Here is a 26387-nt window from a genome sequence, read left to right as displayed (position 1 = left end):
TTGGGGGGGATTGACTGACATATCCAAGAGCCAATCAGGGCCTAGCAGTAAAATGACGTTGCATCGTCGTAGAGGAAGTTACCTGTTTGAGGAGTTTTGCCCACAAGGCAACATACGAACACACACTTCAACCGAGTTCAATCAGTTTACTTCAGTCGTGATTCTCACAGTCAAACAACAGTTTGAACAGCTGGATTTATGAATGTTTATGAAACCAAGACATTTTGGACACAGGTGAACGCAATCAGTTGCCTAACCTGCTGCGCGACCTTGGTAAGTAACGTAAGACTATCGGCTTATTTTAAGTTTCTTTTATTTCCTGTTCACTGTTCGATATGATCCACGGGAGATAATCTGAACGTCTAACGTTACACGACAAGTAATGAACATGTAATAGTTTGCCTAAACTGGAAGCAGATCAGGTTCAAGAATGTGAGCTGCTGTGTTTTGTTGAACAATGTACCTGACTTAATTTCCTCACTCTCTCACAGACAGTTTGATCATCCATTTGCTATGTGGGAACAGACAACTTAAGTAGAACTAAAGCCTTCTAGAGCTTCATATTAATCCTGTGCCACATATGTGTTTTTCATAGGAAATAAATGCACACCTGTACAGTCTAATTACACTTTTGAAGCGTTTAATGTTCAGTCTTTGTTAATACTATCAAGTGTTCAACCTTTTCTTTCGGCCATAGCTTGGAGGGCAAGTGTGTTTGATTTCGTAATGGTAGGAAGTGTTTCTATTCTATCTCGTGTTGTTCCCTTGAGGTCTTAAATAGACTTCAATATAAGGAAGGAACACTACAACACCCTCACTACGGTCTCAAGAAATACGAGTTGAATCACAATCTCTCTGACACAGTGTAAGCAGAACAAAAGGAACATTATAAGCTTCATCAGGAAATGATTTATTGCATGGCAACTGTATTTGGTTGCTTTGCATTTTACAGATGTACACATAAACTGAACACCTCATTTGCTCAAGCTAGTTGTGAAGTTGTTTTTGATTATTGGTGCCACCAAGGCTACGCTTTAGTTTTAAAGTCCAAACATGTAAATGAAAAAGAAAAGGATCAACAATTTAGCATTTCTTCCTCACATTAAATAGATCTATTGTTGTAATGCAAGTTTGTGTTGAACGTAAGTCACCCATGTTTTATTGTAGATATGGAGGAGCCCAGTGACTTGTATGATGTGCATGACATGAATGGCTCCCCTCCCTGGGCGGACCACCAACATCAGTGTCTGGAGGAGCTGGACAATGTGGAGTGTCTCAGAAGGAAGATCAAATATTACTTCATGAACCCCTGTGAGAAGTACCACGCTCGCGGCCGAAAACCATGGAAACTCATCCTGCAAATCATCAAAATTGCCATTATTACTGTGCAGGTAAAAATCTCAGACATGACCTGAACATGTGTTGATTGTGTTGCTTCACCACCCTGGCAACAATTATCTTTTTTTCACCCCCTCATCTTAGTTGGTGTATTTTGGGCTGAGCAACCAGATGGTTGTCACGTTCAAGGAGGAAAATCTGATGACGTTCAAGCACCTCTTCTTGAAAGATTATGTTGATGGAGGCATGGACACGTATGCTGTTTACAGACAGGCTGATGTTTATGATCACATCGATTACATCATTGAACAGGTGACTGACGGCTAGCTTTACTTTTAGTTTCTTCCGTGTAAGGAACACCAAGAAGGCGTGATTTTATTTGTTGGTTGCGTCAGTTTATTTTGATTCGTGTGACACATTTTTCTTTTGCGTTACTGTAAATCATTATTGGCATTATAGAACTGTTTGCTTGTGTCACCAAAGAGCGTAACAAGCTCCCATGACACGATGTAGCTCGTCATGGGATTGGACTTTGTTCATGTTATTTGAATCTTTTCATTTTGTTTTGTCGATTTTTGACTGCATAAATCTAACCCTGAACTGTTGTAACAAATGTTAATTGTTCATTTCCAGTATGGACATCTGCACAACATCACAGTAGGCAATCACGAATACGAGAAAAATGGTACTTTGTACAACCCTCTGTCAGTGTGTCAGGAGTGCTACAGAAACGGTACCATCTACGCGGGCAGTGAGACCTTTGAAATTGATGCCCAAGTGAAAACCGGTACGTATGCAAGATTGTTTGAGTTATGCATGGAAAGCAGATTACTTAACCAGGTTTAAGGATTTTAGTTGCTTTTTTGTGTTTTCTTTTGGGATCTAACAGATTGCTTTGATGTTTATCCGATGGATCATCCCTCACTTCCACGTTTCGAATTGCATTTCAAAAGGTTTGCGCCAAACATTGAATTAACGTCTTCTCCTCTCGTTTGTATACGGTATGTGAAACGCCTCAGTTAATGCATCAGCTCTGTCTTCCAGGATGATTTCTGTCAAGATCACGTTTGTTCTAAAGGCCATAAATTTACAGACGGTGAGACGTCGAGAGCTGCCGGACTGCTACGACTTTACTGTTATTGTAAGTCATTTGACTTGTCTTCATGGATCAATAAACAGCATCAGACTTTGTCTTCTCAAAGCAATGATTTGACACATCTGATCACTGCATTGCTGCCATAACGGTGACAATGATTCCTTGTGACACTGCAGCCGTTCACACAGCACATATGAGGTAAAATGAAAGGAGACGGTGTGAAACTTGTTTATTTAATGAAACTACCTGAGGACATGCGTTTGAGCAGTCTTTAAAAGTTAAATAAGGCGTTTTGCACACAGTGCCTGCTATGAACATAGTCAAATGTTATCTTAAGGGTGTGGAAAGTGAATGTTTAGCTGTTGGGTTTGACTTTAAGGATGTCGTCCTTTTCTCAAACTGTCCCTTAAACATGACTCTGGTTAACAGATAACTTTCAACAACCAAGTGCACAGCGGCAGGATAAAGGTTGACCTGGAAACTGATGTGGACATCAATGAATGCAGAGACTGGAAAGTAACTGGAGCATGTAAGTTTGCTGAGCTGAACTTAGTATGTATTGAGTTATCGTATGTGCGTCCTTTTCAGGCGAGTCATTTTAATCTCTCTGTTCCCTCAGCTGCTAGAAGCATATACCTGACTGTGCTGTTTGACTGCCTCATCATCATAACGTGCATCACTTCCTGTGCCCTCTGCACACGCTCAGTGATCAATGGGATTAAACTGCAGTTTGTAAGTTAAATGAACTGACTATAAAACACAGCAAGACACAGTTGGTTAGATTAGTCATTCAGTAAGATTTTAAGTCATTCCTTTTTGCAAATCTTGTACCTTTTTATGTATTTTTTTTATGGCATACTATGAATTTTCGTGGCATTTCTCTGACATGACAATGCAATATATTCCCGTATATTTTATATGAAAAATGTTGGTATCGTAACTACAGCTGTCAAATAAATGTAATGGAGTGAAAAGTACAATGTTTTTCTCTGAATTGTAGTAGAGTAGCATTATGAAGTGACGTGAAAATTAAATACTCAAGTAAAAGTACCTCAAATGTGGGCTTAGGTGCCTTACTTAAATACATGTACTTACATTCTTCATTTAATATTTAACACACAATTGGTCACAAATATCTATCGAAAACTTCTTTACAAACATTAACTGTACAACTACCTGTATTTGATTGTGTTGTAAACAGGAGTACACACTCTACTGCAAGGACCACGGCGGTAATCAAGTCCCATGCTCAGACAAGTTGGAGTTTCTGAATGGTTGGTACATCCTCATTATCGTGAGCGACACTTTGACCATCATTGGCTCCATTCTCAAGATAGCCATCCAGACTAAGGTAATGGGGGTATGCTATACACAGTATGACTGAGGTTGATCCATGTCAATTGTTTTGCTATATTACATCATAAGAATATTAGAAGCTGTCTACACTGTGCATGTACTCATGTGTATTCCTTCAGTCAAGTCTTTTAGAGATCCACTTTTTCTTTAAGGTCCTCACTAGTTATGATGTCTGCAGCATCCTCCTTGGGACCGGTACCATGTTTGTCTGGATCGGGGTCATCCGCTACATGGGATACTTTAAGAAGTATAACGTAAGACCAGACCATTCATTTGCAACACGTGCAATGCAATAATTCAACAATACCAATGCCACATGGTTTACAATAGACAATCCTGTACAATGCAACAGTTACACTCATCATCTCTGCTCTTTTACTGTTAAATGGTTAAAAGAGAAGCTACATTCTTGTGTGTGGCATTCCAGATACTTGACTGATCTTTTTGCGATCTGTTGTCTGTGGCCATTTTCAGATTCTCATCCTGACTCTGAGGGCAGCGTTCCCAAATGTAATCCGTTTCATCTGCTGTGCTGGAATAATCTACATGAGCTACTGCTTCTGTGGCTGGATCGTCCTTGGCCCATATCACGAGAAGGTAAGGCTTGTTTACATAATACAAAGAGAAGGCTGCTGGATACCAGAACATATTTCATAATCCAGGTTCTTCTCATTTCAGTAGTTAATCCCAGTGGTGGAATGTAACGAAGTACATTTACTGAAGTTCTATTTCAAGGTACTTGTATGATACTTTATACCCTGAGGGTAGAAATCACAAGCTATGCAGCTGTACATACATTTGTTCAAATGAGCACCCGTCACCATCTGCAACATTAAAATAATTCACACATGAATGCATCATTGACTATAATGTAATACAGATTATTCAGTGTGGCTTTGTGGCACAGGCAGTAAAACTACCTCTGTGTTTGTGTGTCAAATATTATGAATATGTCTCCTCTCCCCCACCCAGTCCCACCCTTTCAAAATAAAAGCTCCATAGAGTAACTGTAGCTTAACATGAAGCTCAGAATGAGGCTCGTACAGAAATGATGGGAGCGTTAGCTCCCATCATTTCCAAAGGCTTCTCAAACAAAGATGTACATGTCCAGTACAGAAATGACGGGAGCCATTTGTGGACTGTCCATCACGAATACAAGATTCAATCCAAGAGTATGAATCTGAAAAGAGAAAAGCGATATATTAATCGAACCTCAACGGTACTACCGGTAACGTCGGCGTGTGTAGCTATATATTGAGACTTCTTCGGGCAGTAGAAGCCACACTGTCAAAATTTCTTTAGGAATTTTCTAGTTTTGACTAGTCTGCGTAATGAGTACTTTTGGTACTATCTACTTGGAAATACTTTCATACTTTGCTTAAGTTAGTTGAGTATTTCAACACTGGTACTGTGTTTGTCCAGGTAAAAGAAATGGCTACTTCTTCCATCACTGGTTAATCATGGCACAAGTAATACCCTTCCTTCCCTTTGACCTGTTGTTTTAGTTCCGGACCTTGAATACGGTGTCGGAGTGTCTGTTCTCCCTGATCAACGGAGACGACATGTACCCCACCTTTAAGAACATGAAGCAGAAGAGCAGCCTGGTGTGGCTCTTCAGCAGGGTCTACCTCTATAGCTTCGCTTCGCTCTTCATCTACATGATCCTCAGCCTGTTCATCACCATCATCACCGACACCTATGACACCATTAAGGTGATGTTTACTCCTTTTTAGATATTTGTAACCCGCTATTATTTTCCCTCTCTAATGTTCAGGATGATTTGTATGCTGGCTATTCGGAGAAGAGTAATATTTTATTTGCAGTTATAGCAAACTACTAACGGTCACTCTTTGCTACTCATTTAGGAGCAGCAGAGTGGAGACCCGACATCAGAGCTGCAGAAATTCATGTCTGGGTGTAAAGATCTGCCAAATTCTGGGGTGTACAGACTTGACGAGAACAAATGCTGCTTGTTGGACTGCTGCGTGAGCAGGTAGGTCAAATGCAGCTCACACTGGCCCTTTCATAGGCATATTGTTGGCACCATTTGCTTTCTAATGGGGTAACGTCAACCATTCTGGATGTCCCTTATCGGCACTAATTAAACAGTATGCAAGCGCAGTGTGCCAGAGCACTTTTTTAATACTCTTATGTGGTTGGTGGACATAAGTGAATCTAAACTGAGCTATTTTCTCCTTTCAGGTGCAGGAAGCGTCACAACAGGCTGACGTCAGAGGCATAGCAGGCGTTTAATGTGGTGTCATTAAACTGGCATACATTAAACGGTTTAGCCTGTTATATATTCAGTGAGTCTTAAATATACTTTAACATTATACTCCTGGTTTGTTCAGGAGATTGATTTCATGTGAAGGAGCATTTTATTCAGTGCTGAAAAGCCAGTTTGAGACACCAATGAAGTCTGGTCTTTATGATGCATAGAGCACGTCTACTGATGTGTTGATTGATACACTAAAGTTTGAAGCATGTTATTTGGAAGGATCCCAATGTTGTACACTGAAGATAATAAATCAAGGTTGACTAAATGAGTAAACTTACAAGATTTTATTTCTCCATTGTGAAGAGAAGGTTCCAATGCTCAAATTAATTCATTCCTTGTAAAACATTGCAAAAAATTGAATTCCCATTTCTGGTCATGGCAATAATAACTCTGCCCATACAGGTCTTGGGAGGCCGATAGATACTGTAAATGTCTCAAATAGTCACGACTGCAGTAGTAGCGGTGGCTGTGGACCTTTATTTCCCAAGAGAAGGTTTGATACAGAGTTATTGTTGGTAAGATCAATTCAAGCCAAGATGCAATGTTCCAATTTGCTTAATTGCTTGAGATAGGGTCATATAGTGTATTTTGTCCATCATCATAAAGCAGAAATCCCTTCAGTTTGGCTTATGTCCTCGAGTGCCTTTAGTCCAGACAACACGACCCAGTTTGTGTGAACGGCTTGATGCAGACGCCACTGCATTAAAAACACCCAGCATGGGGCACCACAAAGAAGGTGATGGCTACCAAGAGATGCTGTCCGTCCGTCTTGAACACCTACATTCCTATGTTTATAGTCGCAGTAACCACTTTCGTAATGTTTGATTCCTTATAGTGTCTCTTGCACAAGTATTGGGGTTCCAAAAACAACTTGATAAAAAAACCTCTTTGTATCCGAAGAGGTTTTTCACTCAAGGAGTCAGTCTGGTTTTGATTGGGTTACGCCAGGAGGCGGCAGGACTCGCTGCTCCTCCATCCTGTTGGACTGGGAACGCAGGATGAGACTGAAAAAATCTTCGTCTGGAACAGTTGGTCCCTTAGTTTTAGAAGGTGGAGCGGCACACCTCTGGTCGTTCAGTCGGGAGCCCTAAAACATTGACAAGAGACAGCTGTGAGTGCAGTTCTATGAGCTGATGCATATCAGGAGCCCGAGCAGCCACGTATACATCACTGACTAAATGAAAAGCTTTTACTAAATTAGGTCTCTTAAACGTTTAGACTATGTACAATGCAAGTATTTGTGAGGAAATAAATCTGCTTATTTGGGTGTGATCAATAAATACCAAAGCACCAAGATGGTGCCTCTGAAATGTAGACTCTCACCTGGCACTTAACTAGCATGTCGAAGAAGACGTCATCCCCTTCAGGCTGCTCAGCGCTGGCCTCGAGTTGACTGTACAGGGAGGGCATGTGAGCCGTATTTGTGCTGGAGATCGGGGCTGAGAGAAGAAATGAGTATTAGCCACGAAGTGAGTAGCGATGGAGATGACCAAAAATCTGCAATGTTTGGTTACCTTGTGGGGGGACTTGATCTGTGCTGGAGGTGGAGGGTGTACGAGGCGGGGTGGAGGTGCCGAGTCGTAAGCCAGGAAAATGGCTCAGGCTCACTCGTTGGTCGTCCAGCCGACGGGCCTGGGAGCTGGCCAGCTGCTCCAGGAAATGACCAGGATCCTGCAACGGTGTTTCGCACTCCGAAATAGCTAGAAACAGAGGTACTTATTATCTGGGTGGGATTTGGATCAAATGGTGTATGGTGCGCTGGTAACCGTGAGTTTGGCCTTTTTACTCGTCTAACCAGCAGTTCATTCAGATTTGTAGAAAAGGATGAGATGTTTCTGGGATACAGTTAAAGGAAATTAAACGCTCCAACCAAAATCCATCTTTTGAGCATCACACTCCCCATAGACTTGCTATAAAGAAATGTCCCATGCATGCTGTGATAAGCTTGGATTCATGACCATTACAAAATGAGTGCAACAATAACTATTGAAGATGGGCAGAAAGTAAAAGGAAAGGTCCATAGAAGCTGCTTTGCTCAGTGAAGGATGACACCACACACCTTTTACAACACACTTCATGGCAAGAAACAGCGAGTGTTTGATACTCAAATCATAGATTTTCTTTGTGGCTTATTACTTTAAGTCCTCTTTGACACAAACAACACAAAGGATTGCACAACATTTAACACACAAAGGACACATGCTGCATTCACAGCATAGGAGCAAAACTGAGTCGCCACCAGGGCAGACTCTAAATATGATGACTAATTGTCTTTAATGAAGGACAAACTTCTTGCTTAGTAAGAAAATTACAAATGACTGTATTATTGTACTATTACATATGGTGTGAACACAAGGGGCTGACTCACGTTTCCTTTCAGCTACAGGTGGGGTGGAGGAGGGAGAGGGAGGAGCAGTGAGATGGCTCTGGCCATCTAGTGGGGAGCACCTTTGATCGTCCATTCTGCTGCCCTGGAAACGAGAGAGGAGGTCGAAGAAGCCATCCTCTCCAATCGTGTCCCGTGATCCAGGCTAGAGTTAAAAAAACAAAACAAATAGACTGAATAACATTAGAACACGGCTTCAGATTGTTATTCCCAGGCAGGCGTTTAGAGGAAAGAAAGGGTTAACAGCATGAACAAACTCAGTCACTTCTACCTTTTAGTTTGGGGCGCAAACAGTTTGGCGATTTGTCAACGTATTGAGATTCTTCAAAATAGTCGATTCATTTTCTAACACTGGGGAATTGTGACGGGCCCTATTCTGATTGTTGATGAAACAGATGTACTGCTTTTATCTGCAAATATTTACTAGACTCTGCTAGCTACATCAGTGCGCTTATACTTTCAAAAGGGAAAGAAAGTGAAAGCCGGACTTTCATAGTTTATCATTCTGCAAAACAGGGTTGCACAAGAAAAACTATTTTATGGTGGAGGATGAGTTGACGATACAAGTTTGCTGTAGAGTTTGTAAAAGTAATAAGTCTGTTGTTTTGCATAGCACTGTTATGATACATGTATGTGTGTGGACACAGGGCATTTTGACACCACTGTATGGTTTGTAATACAAAAGGCATTTTCATTAACTATCAGTTTTGAAATTGACATACTGGACTTTCTTTTCACACAAACTGGAGTCTGATATTGTTTTGGAACACATGAGTCAAAAACAATCCCACATTTCCTCATGCAGTCTTAACGTATGTGGAAGAAATCTGTGAGCCTGTGTCATGGGATACATGTTTCACGTTTAAGTGTGATTCATCATTGTTCATCTTGTGGGTTCCATGGATGTTATGAGTGAGCAGGATAATCTAGTCTAGTGTATTTAGAAATACCTTAGGAGACACCGGTGCTTCCTGCTCGGGAGCCGAGTGCTCGGTGCGGTTTTCATGCTGGTCTTTGGGAGAGGATTTGGGGTTCTTCTGCTTCTTGCTTTTCAGCCGATGGAAGAGAAAGAGCTTCGTAGAAGCCTTGATTGTGTTTTTTGAAGATCCAGGCAACACATCCTCTTCCCAGTCCTGTACATTCAAATAAGAGTCAGAGGTGTAATGTTTTAACCATGGTAACACTATGGGTTGGGTGAACAGGTTGCTGAGGAAAAGGAAACTGTATTATAATTTTACATGACAAGAACAGAGGTTTCTTCTCATGTTGGCCCACATGTTCCTGAAGCAGAAGCACAAGGCAGACTTCATTCATCTTGCAATTAAGACGGTTGCTAAGCACCAAATTCAGGAAGACTCCGCCCTCCCCTTTAGTGCACTCTCATTGTCACAACAGCAGTTAGTTGAAAGAAAGAAACGATATTATTTGCCGGGTAGATTATCTAAAAATAAATAAATAATAACTTAAATTTATAATGACAAGCAGAGTGGCTTACAGTTGGACATTTTTTTTATATTTCAAGCTGAGCACATTTTAAGTGCCTTCATTTCATACATACTGGATGTGCAGATGAATCCCCAGTTTGATTTTTGTCAGGAGTTGGACTCAGTCCAAGGTTCTCTGCACCGTCTCGTATCCTTACTGAAGACTTGACCCCTGAAAAAAGATACACAATTCAACAGCGTGGCCACTTAATATTTATCCATCACTTTCACAACAACTCCTGTGGAGTTTACTGCATTGTTTGCGTTCATGTAGGACTGTGTTCCACGTCACCTACAGTACATGTGAGAGGATAAACAGCAGTGCTGTGGAAATGACATGCTTTCCTGGGGAGTGCAAATTTACCTTGGAGGCCGGGGTAACCCTGGTAGCTCACTGGCAGAGCAGGGCTATTACTGTTGGAGTTGCGGAAGATGTTTGGGTGAATGTTGGACTTCAGGCCTAAGACCAGCCGTAGGTCCGACAAGTTCATCCTGGCTGTCACCTCGCCGCTCTTGTCTCCAGTCTGCAACGTCAAAGCTAAGTAAGCATTTGACTACAAAACAAAATAAACTGTTGTTCAGTAATTCATTTTTACACTGGCTTTGCAGTTTCCTTAATGAATGTATACATGATTCCCTGCTGTTCCCCATGCAACCACTAGAGGGGGTGTGGCCTGATGGCAGCTACTGATTGCACCCTGAGGGAGGAGGTAAACAGTCAACAGTCACCTCTCTGGCAATTTCCAGATGTTTCTCAGCAAAGTACATGGCTTGCTGGTGATTCCCCAGGGCGGTGTGGGCATTTCCTAGACTCCAGTATGCTCGTCCTTCACCGACTCTGCAGCAAGACACAGAGGGAAACAGGCTGAACAACTTTAGCTGAGATTACGCAACAATGGGAAGGGCATCAAACTTTCATGCCGTGCAATCCCAAAAAGTTGTAATGGAGGGAAAGCCTTTACACTGACTATCTGTATGGTGAAGAAAAAAACATCTTTTGTTCGGCGTGTTAATGTAGAAGTTAGTTGATGAGGAGCTAATTTAAAATGCAATCTATGCGAGTAAAGAGTGCTTTACAAAAGAGCCATTTGCATCTTTTCTAACTACTCATAGCGGTTATGTGTTAATGACATTAAATCTCTACTTTTCAGTGTTTTGCCGTTTAATTGTCGCTTCATGGGTGTTGGCAGGTAATTAGTTCAGAGCCCCCCCCCCCCCCAAATTGCAACGGTATGTTGTCATTACACCTCAAAGACAGTTTGGCAGAACGCTGACAACAAATGGCTTTTATTGCCGATACCTGTCATTGAGGTCCTGAGCAATGACCAGATGTTTGAGGTGGTAATCAATGGCTCTCTCGTAGTCTTGCAGTAGTGTGTATGTGTTGCCCAGACTGTAACAGGCCTGGGCCTCCACAGCTTTGTCCTTCAAAAGCCTGGCCAGCTGCAGAGTCCTCCTGAGGGCGACACAGAAGAGGAAGACGGTCAAAGAATGTCTAGGGTGGGAGCAGGAGGATGATGGTTATCTGTTGCTTTCTTTGTTGCAATTTCCCAAGGCCTTCTATATGAAGAACATACTGGATTAAAACATTGACATGTAATCAACTGGCTTCTGAGCAACGACACGTCTGTACAGGTCTGTGGTTGTTATAAATGACTGCATTGTATTCAAAACATTGTCTTCTTTATATAACCACAACAGTAACACTTTAGTAGTTGTAAGCAGATTAAAGGACATTCTTATTTCCTGGTGTGCTCATGCACTTTAAATTGTGCTTATGGTTTTGTTCTTATGTGCATTTAATTGTGCTTATGTATTTATGAGTCTGTGCTTATGTGCTCTTATGGGTTTTCTTTTAATACCATCAACCTCCCAGGGAAATTAGCCTGCACAGCTGAATCTGGTACATTTCCATGGTGGCTCACGTTAATGAATGTGCTTATAAAATAAACATAAATCAAGTGTTTCTTAATTTACAGTATTTGTCAGCAAACTTCTACTGTGAAGATGTATTTTATATTCTAACTTTAACTAGATTATCATTAATTTTATGTTCATACAGCAGCCCACAGGAGGAGTTTAATCTGCTGATAAATGACATTAATAAAAGACATATCTGCTTACAACTACATTATAGTATGTTATCACCAATTTATTAAAGAAAATAAAGAAAATGTTTTTCAGGAGCAGGACTGTGCTAAAATGAGAAATGATATCAGCGCACGCTTTGTCTGTCAAAGACCATGACGACGTGAGGAAGGCCTCCAGCCTCACGCGTTACTCACTTGTAATGACCCGCCGCCACTTCGAACTGGCTGAGGAATATGTGAGCGTTGCCAAGGTTACAGTGGGCCCTCCTCTCAGCAGACTTATCCCCAAACTCTTTAGCGATGAGCAGCCGCTGCCGACGGGACAAACAGTAGGGAGCGCATTACTCAGATTACAAGAAGATTAAGATGGACACATCCTTCACAATCATGAGGTCGAAGGAAAACAAAAAGGTATGTGGATAAAAACGTCTGCATCCTCTTCAAAGAACAGTGTGTAACATGGCGAGGGTCAGAAATGGAATATAATATGCATAACTATGTAAAATGATGTTTTTGTTAGCTTAGAAAAAAAGACATTTATAGGCAGGCAGCGGGTCCTCAGACAAACCAAACGCTGGCTCGGGTGAGAACCTTTCACATGTTTAGTTACGTGAAGGTGGGGATGGGGACCGGAAAGATTAAACCGACACCGGTGCTCAATTATTAAAGACTGGAGTATTGATAAGCCCAGACGTTAATGGTGCTTTTTCATGTTTTGGTGCAATTTATTATCACGCTGCAGTGTGCATCTCCTCTGCTCTCTGTCGGGGCCGAGCTCCTCCAACCAACCCACCCCCCCATATTTAGTTATGTCTAAATCAGAAATAACTTCTAATCCTGTTCTGAATGTATTCGTTTTTAAAAGCAAGTATTTAGTGATGAAGAAGAAGAGTATTGGTAAGCGTATCTCCTCGTGGCAATAAAGCCCTAGAGATGCTTCTTCCTATCTGAAGGCCACCGTAGTTCTCTGACAGGCTTGGAAAGAGAGGAGTGAGGAGAAGTTGTTGTAATCTGCATCCTCACCACTAGATGTCAGTAATTCTCACGCTGTTCCTTCAAGGTGATGTGCAGCAGAGCCTGAAGACACACGTTTGCCGCCTACCTTTTCGTGTGCAGCTGCAGCTTTGTCAAAGTCGCCCAGAAGATAGTACGTGTTGCCAAGGTTACCATGAGTACGACCTTGGGCCGCCTGATCGCTTAAGTCCTTCACCAGGCACAGGTTTGCTCTTTGTAAAAACAACAACAGAGAAACACAGAGAGGCTTTTTGATTGCTTAGTTTTCATAGAAATGGTGTTTTCAGGATGATTTTTCAGGCCTCTCAACAGAATAAATCCTTTGCTTTTGGTTCCTCTCAATGAATTAACGAGGCCTGATGGTGGATATACCCGTGACAGAATAATAACACATGTCAGTGAGTTAAGGGGCCAGTACGCAGTTTAAAGTACCACCACCTGTTAGCTCATACTTGGATTCAAAAGTGGACCTTGACTTGAGATTATTTTGCCAAAATACTATTTCTATGGCCAAGACTGAACTCTCACACTCATTACATGCATACATACACACACACAAACACACACACACACACACACACACACACACACCAGCAGTGTTTTATCTTACAGAGATGTTACCTACAGAGGAATGAAGTCATTCCTCAGGACTTTTAAAATAAATGCAAAACAACAAACATTTTGGTGATACCAACTCACTCGTAGTACTGCGACGCTTTCCTCAGCGCTATCTTGGCCTCCTCTGGGAACTCTCCTGGCTCCGCTCCAGTCCAGCAGATGCTCTTGCCCTTGGCGTGGTAAACGTTCCCGAAATTATACAGCGCTCGAGCCTGCCCAACCTACAGCACGCACACCAGATTTTCACAGACGGGAAACAAGAGTGACCAGAGCTGTAATTATATATTTAAAATAAACTGACACCAGAACTGCGTGTGTTTGCATGCGGGCTGGCAAACTATTCTAGATGTTGCTGCGTCGACGCTTCGCCGTCATCACGCATGCCAAAACTGTTCTGTGGCTGCTGAGCAAGTCGCGTGGTATCGATGTGGTATTGTCAGGTTATTAAGATGAAAGGACGAAAGAAATAATCCAGCTTTAACGAAATAACTTCCTTGCTGTAGTTCTAAAATATCAGTAAAATATGACCCACCTTGTCATACATGGCTCTGGTGATATCCAAATGTCTTTGGGAACAAACCACTGCTTCATCATACCGTCCTAAAAGCTTTAACGTGTTCCCAAGGTTGCCACTGGCTTTTGCCTCACCAAGTTCATCTCCAATAGTTCTGGGATTTCAAAAAGGAGAAAAAAAAATGTGTTTAGACTGGAATATTAAAGGACGACTCAAATGTACAAATGAGTACAAAAACACAACAGGCAAGAAAGTAGTTTACAGGCGCCAGCAGCGATACAGTGGAGATCGAGTCTAGAAACGTAAATCATGGAGGGGGAGATGGGGATTCAAAATGTTGTGGCGTTGTTCAGAATATATTGTTAGACAGTTGGATCCTAAAATCCTCACGTTGGACCGACATAAAACTAGTTTACACGGTTGGATATTACAGCAGCAGGAAACCCAGGTATTTATCAACGTTGTCCGATCCATATGAATGGTTAAAGAGGAGGATGTGGTTTCAAAAGAATTATTCCGGTGGTGAAAGTGTTTACCGTGTAAGTGTGAGGTCATGGCGATGGTACTCCAGGGCTCTGTTGTACTCCTGTAGGTGAAAGTAGGCATTGCCCAGCTGGCTGTAGATGGCACTAAGGATCTGGAGGTCCTCTGTTCCAACCTGGATGGCAGACTCAAAGGAGGACACACCGGCACGATAGTCGCCCGCCTTACAGAGCCGCTCGCCTTCCAGAGCCAGGTCCAGACACGAAGACTCCATCCTGCAGGGAAGTGGGAATGTGAACTCTGTGTCCAAAACTCAAGACATTTTGGAAATAATTCATACTCCATAAGCATCAGGAACTTCATTAATACCCAGACTTTACATGAGTATACCCAGAAGAAGGCTTACTGTATTTATTACTTTGAACATTGATAGAATATTTGAGGTAAAACAGCTTGAATACTAGAATTCGTAGTGCAGGTGGAGCCGTTAATGGACATCTACAGTTACAAATTAACTTCCTTATTGTAAATGTATAGATATAGATGCAATGACGCTCTCATGTGTTGCACATCGAGCGGTTGCAAGAGCCCATCACCACAACGAACATTTGATACATAACATCGTGAGAGTAATCAAATAGTTTGATTTGTCCCACCAACGGTCCAAACCGCAAAGATATTCAATCGTACTTTACATCAAATTAACAATTACAATGTCAAAGAAAATCCTCACATTTGAGAGGCTAAAACCACTGAATGTTCAACTTACGACAATTATTAAAAACTTTGTTAATTAATGTTCTGTCGATCAACTTATCAATGAATTGACTTCTAATCGGCAGCTACATACTATATAGATACAGAAATAGCACATGTTAAGCAGAGAGAAGTCTAGAGCATGTGGACTCACAGACAAGAACTAGACATCCACAATCGGACGGAGCATTTCCTTCTGTTGTGGGCCTACGGAACGAAGCTGTGCCGTACATCTAACCATGAACACAAAGTGAACTCATATCTGTGATAATGACTACCATTGAACGGTCTCCACACCCTTCCTAAAAACACAAGATCATCCGTTTTTCGTCAACATCAAACTGCCAGTATTAAAAAAGAAAGAAACAGGAGTGAATCGATAGGATTACATCATAAGGTTGTAAATCAAACCCAGTCACATCAATGCCCGGGCCCACATACCTGTTGCCTCGCCCCATTCTGATGCACTCGAGACAGTTTGACACGACAGACATTTCACGTTTCCCGATCACTCTCTGGAGCAAACACAGCTCTTCCAGCACAACACCGTTCACCTTCTCTTCCTTCACGTGCCTACACATAACGCACGCAGCCACGCCGTCCCAATTTCATATAAATAATGAAAACACGGCTCCCTTTGGATCGGCTGCTGTCCCTTAAAGCGCTCTGCTAACCCGTGGTAACAGCAAAACAAGAGGAGTTAATCCGCTCAGCGTCCACATTGACCTGAATGGTCAGGAGCTGAGGCGAGAAACCTTTGGTTCAAGCGAGCGCAGATTAACACCAGATTGTTAAGCAAAAAAGAACAAAGAGAGAATGATTTAGCCGGTTGTCGTATTTCTCTATGACTTAGCCATCATCTTAACCTGCATCTCTAAGCCACCGGATGCTGTGTGCCACTTCCAATTAGGCCAGATCTCAGTGGTAATTATAGCCACTTTAATTGGCTCCAGTCAACCCTAAGGCTAAGGCTCAACACTCCAAGAAATACTCATCCAGCAGCAGGCAGCATGGATAGGAATTTCCCTGCCGACCGGTCACAAATAATGTTGTATATACTCTCTAATGAGAAGGACTTTTTGTTGATGGATTTCCATAATGCTCAATGATTTCTTGGGGCAAATCCCACCGATCCCGCTAAAGCTTCTAGTTACTCAGCTGTAGCCGTTCAAGAGTAAAAAGTAGGGTCCAGGAGTGTTTAACCACAGGTGTCTAGTGCTAGTTTGCACATGTGCAGTGCAGACCGGGCGGGATGTACGGAGCGTGTACCGAGTGACTGGTTGTTGTTGTTCCGGTGTAGCTTTAATGAGCCGATATATTATACCAATACCTGATATCAGATTGGTGCATTGGTCCTTGCTGATATAAACTCTAATAATCAGGGTGAATTTCGGAAAAAATAAAATCAGACATGATTTTAGATTTGTTTAAGAGCACAGAGTCACCTTTAATGCAGCTGCTCTAGTGCCGTGTGTCCTTCTTGCTTTTGGGTGGGCACAAAAAATGCACACACCGTCTTCCTGCTCTCTCCTATGTGATGGAGGATATTGCCGTTAGTACTCAGGACTGGAGCAGCAGGAATCTAGTTATCAGATTGTAGGAACAGAGACGTGACGAGCCCGCAGGTTACTGACACAGAGTGGAATTCATTCAGACGAAAAGAAGCCGACGGGACACTGACTTGACACGGCTCGTGTGTAATGCTCGTGTGTAATGCTCCCTGTCCTGCACACGGTGCAGAGAAACGCCGGCATGCATGACCATCAGCCTGGAGGTCCTAACAAGAGCCAGGCTGAGCCACATGATGGATCCCTGTGTCAACCGCTACGGGTGAAGGGGTTGAAAACATCTGGAGACTGACAAGGACTCGTGTTGGGAAAAGGCTGAACACTGCCGCGCATGGTTACCGAAAGACGGCGCAACATTTCGGCTGTCATACAATACTGTCTTTGTCCCGCCTCTTAAACTAAAACTGGAGCTGGGAAGCAAGAGTAAACACTGACAGACAGACACACACACCATCACGTCTGCCCACCAGAAACATCTTATTTCACTCGTTCGTTCAACACAATCAAGTCATTTTTTGTGAGGACGCAGATGGAAAAGCACTTGCATAAACAATGCTCTACGGTTTAAATCTATTCGTTGACGCTTGAATTGCCATAAATGTAGAAGCGGTCAGTTCTAGAGCAGAAATGATGAGTCAAATTATAGATTAATGGGTCAACAGAAAATATATTGGCAGTAATTCTGATCATTTATTTGAGTAACTTTCTCAGCAAAGACAACCTAAAATGAATTGGTTTCAGCTTGTAAAATGTGAATATTTGCAGGTGTTTGTTCGTCTCCTACGACAGCGAGCTGATGACTAATGCTCTTTATTTTACAGACCTCCATTTTAATTACTTTTATAAAACATCTGACGATGAAAGATGAATCGAGAATATAATGGACAGACTAATCGATGATAAAAATTGTCACGAGTTGCAGCCCTCGTCAGTTGCCGGCTTTTTTTGGAGGCAATACCGGCAACTTTCCCCCTCACGCTTCTTTAAGACGTAATGCGTCACTTTAACAATAAATAAGTGAAATACGGAAACAATAATGTGGCCACATTATCAGATGGAATTTACATCTGGAAAAATGCTCATCAGCAACAATGCTAAGCTACACAGTGGCATTCAACATGCTGTGTGCAAATAGAACCCTGCACCTTTAAACCACTGCCCGAGGGATTCATCCAATGTGGACCAGGTAACATCTGATCTATTCCCCACTCCTCCCATGTGATCTTTCTGCACATACTGTTGCATAGAGCCGATTAACCTATGAGCTCATTCACTGACTGAAGCATTTTCACCCAAAACCCTCAAGCTGACCGCATCATTTTTGTTGGTTGCATCATCCTGTTAACTCCAGACACCCCGAGGGTGCAGCACTTTCTGGTTCAAAGAACTACAAAGTCTGGAATCACGGCGTGTTCAAAGTCGCTGAGCCCGTTGTAATATTTTTTTCCAAACGATGACTTCACTTTTTTGACCTTGTCTGCGTGTTTTACATAATTTCTTTTTCCTGTGGTGTTTGAAATGTGGGCAGCAGCTACAATGTGAATGCACAGTAAAGCTGCCGACTGCACTGGAAAATAATGATGAACAAAAAGGACCATCAACAACACTGAGCCAAACTAACTTTACATTCCCACACTTCATTTTCAGGGCCTCTAACCACAAAGCGTTGAACAATAGCGTCTCAAAGATCAAGACACACAGAAGGACAAATTCAACAGGAACTGAGATCTTCCTGCTGTAAGAACAAAACAGCAAGATAAAGTACCAAATGCTTTCTCTCTCACTTGTCATTTGATCGATATCAATCTATACCGATGTACATGTTGTGTTAACATATTGGGTTTGACTTTTGCTAGTGTAGATCTCGGAGTTGCTGAGAGGAATGATGTCTGGCAATTTTCAAAAATGAAGTGAGAGCAATTAGTTGCCAGTCACACGTTTCTTTAAAATCTAAATCACAGCTCATCATCAAGATAACAAACCCACACACACACACACAAAGACAGTGTGTGTGGGTGTGATAGCCATTAAAGTTAAAAAGCTCTGTTTTTACCACCACACATTGCACTCATTGTAACAGATGACACAGCAAAGTGTCTGCACAAACAACACCTGCAACATTATGAATGCTGTTACTTGACTTTCTTCAGCAGGAGATTTGTATTCCCTCGTGTGGAAAGCTACAGTTGAAAAGTACTGCAAGTATAAAGCAGCTCTGTGTCATCATTTAGTCACGTATGAGATAAACCATAACCATTTCAACATGAATACACACCCAACCGATCCCTGTCCAACTAAGGGACGCCTCTCTAAAGTGCAAACCAGACTTTCTTTTGAAGAAAGCTTCATTTGAAGGAACCATCAATAGAGACTCAACCCTGTAACCCTGCGTGGGGAAAGAGGTCACAAGCTAAAGTTAAATAGAAAATGTGGCTGCAACACCATCACTGAAGGCTGTATACTCTGTAATTATAGCCTCTCTAGAATAATGAGGTGTGCTCGATCAACACATGAGAGAAGAATACACATGTAAAAGTAGAGAAAAGCTGCTCAGTCATTTTAATGAGAACATATTTAATTTCACAATAATATTTATAAACATTATTAGAATTATGTATCTGTGTATATCCTTATATATTATTTTTTTGTGCCCTGTTTTTCACTGTAACTTTTGATGGATTTGTAATGCATATCTTGAAAAATTACGAAATATTTGATCAGAAAACAAAAAGACAATTTGCAATACGTTGGTCCTAAAACTGTCACGTCGTTACGTTTTTCGTTAAAAGGAAAGTCATGGAAGCTGCAAGTTCGTCAACTTATTTCCAGTTCAGTCGCGTGGTGACACATCCTTCATGGTGATGGCTGTTTGGGAAATGACACAACGTCGCTGGAAATCAGCGTTAGTCAGTTTAGTAGTAGAAACATGCCACCACATGCTCGCCTGGCTCGTTAAACAGCAAAACAACTTGTGAGGAGACGATTTAGTCTGTTAAAATAAAGACAACACCGAGTAGGAACTTAAAGAAATGCCACGCAGTGAGGAAAGTGAGCTAACGTTAACGTTTTTACGCTTTAACAAGAAACGGAGCGCGACAACACGACTGACACCGAAAACAACTTTTCAGGTGTTCATTTCACCTACCTTAAACTGACGTCCGCGAACACTGCACACACATGGCTTCAGCTTCAGTAACTATGTCCACCAGTTTAAACTCTTCCAAACTAATCGTTTCGCTCAGTTGTCCGCTGAAGTACTCACTCGACCATCTGGTGGGAAGATGACTCCGTGGTCTCGGGAAGCAGAAGTTGAACAAGCCACTCCTCGCGCAGAAAGTCTGACTCCAATTAGGATTCCACGTTTGCTGCCTTCACGTGCCATCGGAAATGTTGACATCATTGCTACTTAAAAACAATCGACCAATCGGGTCTATAAAAAAATAGGCTTTAAATGTGACGTTTAGATGGTGGGGAGGGGGGGATTTTAAGGCATTTACTGGTGACTTGAAGTCATGTTTTATACAGCAGCATGCGGCAAACTGACAGAATTAATTCAGCAGCAAGTTGCAAGACGTGATAGTTAGATTTGAAGCTCTCTCGCGCCCTCTGTCGCACAAAGTGGCCCTGTGTTTCAAATATAGAGCTACAGCTCCTTAATTAAACAACCGCCCTTGCCATTTAATTAAGTACATTCCGAGAATCGCTTGTAAACATCAAAGAGGTTGAAAGTCTCATCTCCAAAAGCACCCAACAGAGAAAAGTTATCAATGTATTTTATGAGGTATCTGTTGAATCCTGGACTATGTCAAAATCTGTTGCAGAAGATATTATGAAATCAAAAGCTGTTCTGGGGTTATATGAAAACTGAGTCATGATCTCATCAGGGGTTTGGGATTAAAGTGTGGAATGTGAATGGATGTCTGGGCAGCACAACAACAGTGTCACAGCCTTTCACTTTATTTCAAGATGGCTATTTTAGCCTTTTTCCCTCTTCTTTCAAACCACCTCGTCCTCTCTGTCAAAATTGTGTTCTCTGTTGTCTCCATAAGAGTCCCCACTGTCCTTTAAATGAAGACAGACTGCTGCTTCTTGACCTGTGGGCTTTGTTCTATCTCGGCTATGTTTCATGTATGGGTCTCATTTCTGTGTTTGTCGTGGCTGTGGACTGCACTTTGTCTGCTCATGTTTGCTGAGTGTTTTTTAATAGAGTGCAAGTTTCTGAAAAAGACAGGGATGCTTTGTTTATTGAAGATCTGAGTGACACTCCAGTCCCATACGGGATGACTTATCGCATCTCCACTGCTTGTCTTCGGCTGCTCTTTCCAATAGCTCTTGCTTCTTTATAAACAAAGGCCTTCTCTGGGTGGCTGCAGGCTTTTCAAACTTTAGATGTCTGCACTTGTCTTCTGCCTCGATGTAATTTGACAAAGCGTCGGCCCTTTCTGTGATGAATCCTAATGAACCCCGACTTCTCCTCTGTTGTCTCTGTGTACGATGTTATACCTTGGAGTATTTACCAAAACAGAAATGATAGGAGACATATTGTGAAAAATATTTTCCTTTCAAAGCTGAAACAATCCACAAAAGATATTTGTAGATTACCAATTTTGCTCAGATTCTTGGCAGATGAAGTTCATAACTGCATTGTCACGTGCACAAATTCAACTGTATTAAAGACAACAGTGTATATGAGAATTCCTTACCTTTAAAGAACCCTTTCGGACATTTTTAATAAGTTGTCAACAGATCAGATATCATAGTAAAACAGCCATCATATATTTCTTTTCAGTGAATGTATTTTTTTATGTCCTTGAAATATGTTTGAGCTCCCTCACAATACTTGTGCATCCCTTCAAAGTACATTTTGCTTGTCTCACACCGGAATATCATTATTATTTGTGTTATTTGTGTTGTGTAAAATATGTGAAGGCAAGACTGGACTAGTGTAGATATAGCCTTAGGCTATATCCACACTAGTCCAGTTTTCTTACGTTTACACTGAGCAGCCACACCACGCCAGAGTTTTGGAGCAGCCTTAACGATGAACCTGAAAACTCCGCCGAGGTTGGAGGTATTTAAGAACTCCGGGGTTTTGGTTCAGTGTAGACGTCGGATACGGATGTCTGTTAGAAAAAATGAGCCCACACCCGTGCTCGCTACTGGATTGGCTATTACCAGCCATGACGTCCCCGTCCCTGATTCGTCACACTCACTATCATGTGACCCGTACCCGGAAGAAAACAAAACAGCCGGGCGACCAGCAGCGATTCATTGCAACATGGATAAGCCTTGCTTGCTTTGTTGTCTGTAGTAGCAGCTATTGTGGAGTTAAATTCGTCATTTTACAATGATGCTGATGCCTACATGCGGAGGAGGCGAGCTGTTCTTCGAGCGATGAGCGAGCTGCTTGGCCATCGGCGATCAGCCCCCACGGAGCGGCTGTCTGAAGCTACAGTTAGCAATAAATGCTCTTCAGAGCTACAGCTACAAACAGAGGAAACGAGTGATCGACGCTGATTCGTTTTACTTCTTCCGTTTGGTAGCCTTGAGAGACCTTAGTCTGCAAGTATTTCTTCATGAAAATATGTACGAAGATATATTATATTCGCTAATGCTAATCGCGGTTAGCATTTCCCCATTGGCGGTAATGTTAAAATTAGCTTAGAAGCTAGCGAGTCGGACCTGTTGCATGATGTTGTGCCCTAAAAGATGGAGCAAATTCCCTGAAGAATTGATAGAGGGCGAAGATGATGTCCCTGGTTTTTCTGCTGGGTGACCCAGCTTATCCCCTGATGCCGTATCTCATGAAGGAATACCCCAATGGCGGAGCTAACGTTACATTCATCAGCCCCCACGACAACAACACATGGAAGCGAGTGATCGACGTGTGTTGACCAGATTTATGGACCATAATCGAGTAAACGTTTCCGTGTAAGTGTTGATTTTAAAGTAAAGTTGATGTGAGAGATAGATAGACCCGCAGCGCTGTAACTACGTCTGAAAAATAAAACTTCTAAAACTTTCCACGACCTGTGTCTGTTTGAGTTTATAGAGGAAGATCTTAAGTATCAAATACAACCTTTCATTATTAAAGACTACTTCATTACTCTGTCATATTTTTTTTAAACTAAGCAAGCAATCCACTTCCTGTTTACACCATCACGCGCATGCCCAGTGTACGTTAATGGTCACGTGCTGTCCGCCTTCGAAGGCTGCCGTGTGGATGCTCCAATAATGATTAAAACTCCCGCGTGGACGGAGATCGGTTCTATTTGAGAACTCTGCATCCAACGAGACACGGCCTAGTGTGGATATGGTCTAAAGAAACATTTTATGAATGCATTTATTATCATGGTGTAGTGCAATGTGAATTCATGGGTTGTAAGAACAAAGAGGAGGAAGTCCTCATCGAGGCCTCTATTTATAAGGTGAGAGGTAATACCATAGTTAGTGATAGCGAGATGAAGCCTCATGAGGCATAGAACCACTTCAGCCAATTGGGTCGAGAAAGGGTTCATTTCTCGAAGCTTCATGTGCACACGAAACCACCTACTGGCCAAGTGTATAATCACATGCAGCTGTATCTGAACCACATAATGTCATGCATTGAGTTTTTGTGTCTGTTATGGCTGTTGGGAATGACTATGAATTACAAAAATGTATGACCAAATAATTTCTGTACATAAATTATCACATATGTGCATAATAAAATATTTTGTTTAATGTATTCTGTGTGTAAATTTTCCCAAAATGGTCGTATCATATGATATGGCAGGTTGTGTAATAATGTTATTATGTCACTTTAGGAAAATGGCATGGGCTTAAGCAGGCAGAGGACAGTGAAAGTGCTTGTGGAACTAGGAAGAGGGGACTGAATATGCTTGTGTAACTTGGACAGTGATGTACAGGACAGGGGACATTTTATTCATTTTTATTCAGAAATAACAGTTTCTCAACAGTTTTTGGTTTTAAACGATTCCTTTTTTTTTTACACAACCTCTCCGGCCTTTGAAAACACCCTTTCACAGGGTACAGAAGATGCTGGTGTGCACAAAAACGCAAACACAAATGCCCTGAATCCAACATCATCCACAAGACTGAAGGGCCGTGTGTCCTTCACTATCATGGAGACGAGGGCTTCATCCAGCTCTTGTTTTCTGGTGGCTGGTTAAAAGAGAATAAATACAGTGTCTGTTACCTGTCTTTATTTGCACAATAAACAAAAGTGAACAGGGAAAAATTGTGATGTTGCATTGGTAATATTGTCATGACTTCCCATGGCTGGGTGAAGCTCCAGTTTCCTCCTTATTCTCATGCAAGGCACGGTAATGCCTTAGCATGGATGAGGTGTTGTTATTGTACCCCAACTCCTTGGAGCACAATAAACACCTCACCTTTGAATAAAATAAGAAACTGTGAAAAATACAGTTCTTGATAAGCAAACCCAATGTGTCTGAAATAGAGTTAGATTTAGCTTACCTTATTAGGAGTTATCAAATCAAAGTGTTCCCACACAGGGGAAATCCTCCTCTTCCTAGCTGGATCCATCTTATCACCTATCCTTCTCTCCTCACTCTCCTAACTCTCCAAACTATCTCTGTCTCTCTAAACTCTCCAAACTATATAAACGCTATCCAAACTATCCAAACTCTCAACTGACCGCAACTCTTCACCAACAACCCACATTTTGAATGGAGCCTGAGGGGTTTATATTGCTGTCAAACCTCCCGGCAAAATCTGAACCACTTCCCGAAGCAGTCACGTGGTACAGCCGGGCAGCGAGGCTTCGGACGTCATCATTTCTGGCTCCTCCCCTAAATGAAGCAAGCCTCGATACGCGCTTCGAGGAAACGCCCCCTCCATTACTCGACACACGCTTCGAAGCGTCGGCACATCGCGTAACATCAATAACCACAGTGAACCCCCACGTGGTGCCTCTTGTGGAGAGGAGGGTAAAAAGGCTGCAGTTTCTAACAACAGGATTTTTTTTATCCATGTTATCTGGAACAAAGGAGTGGACATGGGGCTTTAATGGATTTGCTTTTTGAGAATTGTTTCTTTCAAAACAGGGAGTTCATGCCATCCGAACATGTTGAGCCACAGTGTGATAAATCACACAATTTACTTTTTCATTTGATGCCATTAACGCATGTGCGTTTCGCATCCACATTTTGGCTTGTTTACATGTTATAGTGCTTCTTTGCTGGCACATTTCCGTGTAGAAGCCCAAGCGTTTAGACGCTACTTTAATGTTTATGTTTGCTGACTGCATTTCAACATCTTTGGCCTTGACATCAGATATTTTTAGCGTTTCTTTTAAACTGCTTGTTGGCCACCAATCAAAATCCACAATCAGACATGAATGTATATAAAAGGGCAGCAAAAACAAACAGCAAATGTGATTAGTGGCCGATCAGATCCAATTCACCACACAAAAATACACTGAAGTGGTGTTTTTATCAATGAAAGCGGCAGAGTGGTGCGTAAAGGTATTGCGCAATGATCACGTGCAGCGATTCAACGTCGTCCGACTTCATGAAAACTTGTACATTATTGTGAATACTGACGTTTAAACGCAGGATAGCTGAACTAGGGATCTGAGGCATGAAAGCATCTGGAAAAAAATGACAACTTGTTGGAGAACTAATGCTCATGTTCTTTTTGTGCATTTTTCATTCTCTCACAGTGTTCAGAAATGATGTAAACGATCAAATCCCTGTAACCACTGTTCCTCTTTGGCACTGCAGTTTTTATGAATCTGGCAAATAATGACGGCCAACGCTGTTTTTCTTAAATATGAATTCATTTAACAGTTTTTTTTTAACTGGTGCAGCAAAATTCACTCACCAAACACATGACAGCTGACAAAACCTGATTCTTCATTCCACTAAAGAGACCTGTGCACCTAAATATTTTAGTGCTGCAACTAAATGAAATGAATCGATGAAACACGTTTGTGACAGTGATGTGTTTAAAAATCTGTAAATATCTATGTTGTTTAATGTTTCGTTACATAAAAAAAGTTACAAATTAATTTTCTTTCAATCAAGAACATTTATTGTTGAAGCTCTTAAAAACATCAGCTCTAAAATCAACGTTTTTTGGCCATTTTATCACCAAAATAGATACCCTAAGTATTGTCAGACTGTTAGTTTAAGTATGTAAGTTCATCAAGCAGTTGACAGAAGATTCAAACAAAGATTTATTCAAACAGTTAGTCAAATAGTAAATCCATTTTCAAATACATATGGTTTAAGCCTTTGGCTGCTTTGAGAGCACTATTACAGCAGCAGCAGAGAAGTAATTTCAGGACCAATGAAAAGAGACAGTATTCCTCTCATTAGCACAAATTATTACAAGCCTCCAGTGACAGGCAGCGTTTAACGATCCACCCCCTCACTGGCAG

The 26387-nt window shown here is 41.7% G+C and overlaps 2 protein-coding genes across 2 annotated transcripts; one reads left to right on the top strand and one right to left on the bottom strand.

Annotated features, from left to right (window-relative positions):
* The first annotated feature begins 144 nt into the window (after positions 1-144).
* On the top strand, positions 145-6255 carry LOC306776625 (mucolipin-3-like). Its single transcript, XM_079267376.1, has 14 exons — positions 145-273; positions 1168-1391; positions 1483-1650; positions 1972-2125; positions 2228-2291; positions 2383-2479; positions 2864-2963; positions 3054-3166; positions 3636-3785; positions 3943-4044; positions 4265-4387; positions 5296-5502; positions 5656-5783; positions 5993-6255. The coding sequence occupies exons 2-14, from the start codon at positions 1170-1172 to the stop codon at positions 6030-6032; spliced, it is 1668 nt and encodes a 555-aa protein (XP_079123502.1). The 5' UTR covers positions 145-273; positions 1168-1169; the 3' UTR covers positions 6033-6255.
* Positions 6256-6372: 117 nt separating this feature from the next.
* LOC306776624 (G-protein-signaling modulator 2-like) lies at positions 6373-20248 on the bottom strand. Its single transcript, XM_079267375.1, has 15 exons — positions 20127-20248; positions 14711-14932; positions 14193-14328; positions 13742-13881; positions 13131-13254; positions 12224-12339; positions 11239-11394; positions 10668-10776; positions 10303-10462; positions 10013-10110; positions 9405-9587; positions 8437-8599; positions 7583-7768; positions 7392-7507; positions 6373-7155 (listed from the first exon to the last, which is right to left on the bottom strand). Exons 2-15 carry the CDS (start codon positions 14929-14931, stop codon positions 6988-6990), a joined length of 2076 nt encoding a protein of 691 aa, XP_079123501.1. The 5' UTR covers position 14932; positions 20127-20248; the 3' UTR covers positions 6373-6987.
* Between the last annotated feature and the right edge of the window lie 6139 nt (positions 20249-26387).

Source organism: Melanostigma gelatinosum, assembly GCF_949748355.1.
Source record: "Melanostigma gelatinosum genome assembly, chromosome: 4".
Lineage (NCBI taxonomy): Eukaryota > Metazoa > Chordata > Actinopteri > Perciformes > Zoarcidae > Melanostigma > Melanostigma gelatinosum.
Note: the sequence above shows the minus strand (reverse complement) of the source record. Positions and strands in the feature narration are given on the sequence as shown.

What these genes read in the sequence shown, in the direction of transcription:
- LOC306776625 (XM_079267376.1), top strand. Translation starts at nt 1,170, where the DNA reads ATGGAGGAGCCCAGTGACTTGTATGATGTGCATGACATGAATGGCTCC. An exon ending in GATACTTTAAGAAGTATAAC is followed by an intron (nt 4,045 to 4,264) that starts GTAAGACCAGAC and finishes GGCCATTTTCAG; the next exon opens with ATTCTCATCCTGACTCTGAG. An exon ending in TTGGACTGCTGCGTGAGCAG is followed by an intron (nt 5,784 to 5,992) that starts GTAGGTCAAATG and finishes TTCTCCTTTCAG; the next exon opens with GTGCAGGAAGCGTCACAACA.
- LOC306776624 (XM_079267375.1), bottom strand. Translation starts at nt 14,931, where the DNA reads ATGGAGTCTTCGTGTCTGGACCTGGCTCTGGAAGGCGAGCGGCTCTGT. An exon ending in AAAGCGTCGCAGTACTACGA is followed by an intron (nt 13,255 to 13,741) that starts GTGAGTTGGTAT and finishes GTTTTTACAAAG; the next exon opens with AGCAAACCTGTGCCTGGTGA. An exon ending in ACCTGTAGCTGAAAGGAAAC is followed by an intron (nt 7,769 to 8,436) that starts GTGAGTCAGCCC and finishes CTCTGTTTCTAG; the next exon opens with CTATTTCGGAGTGCGAAACA.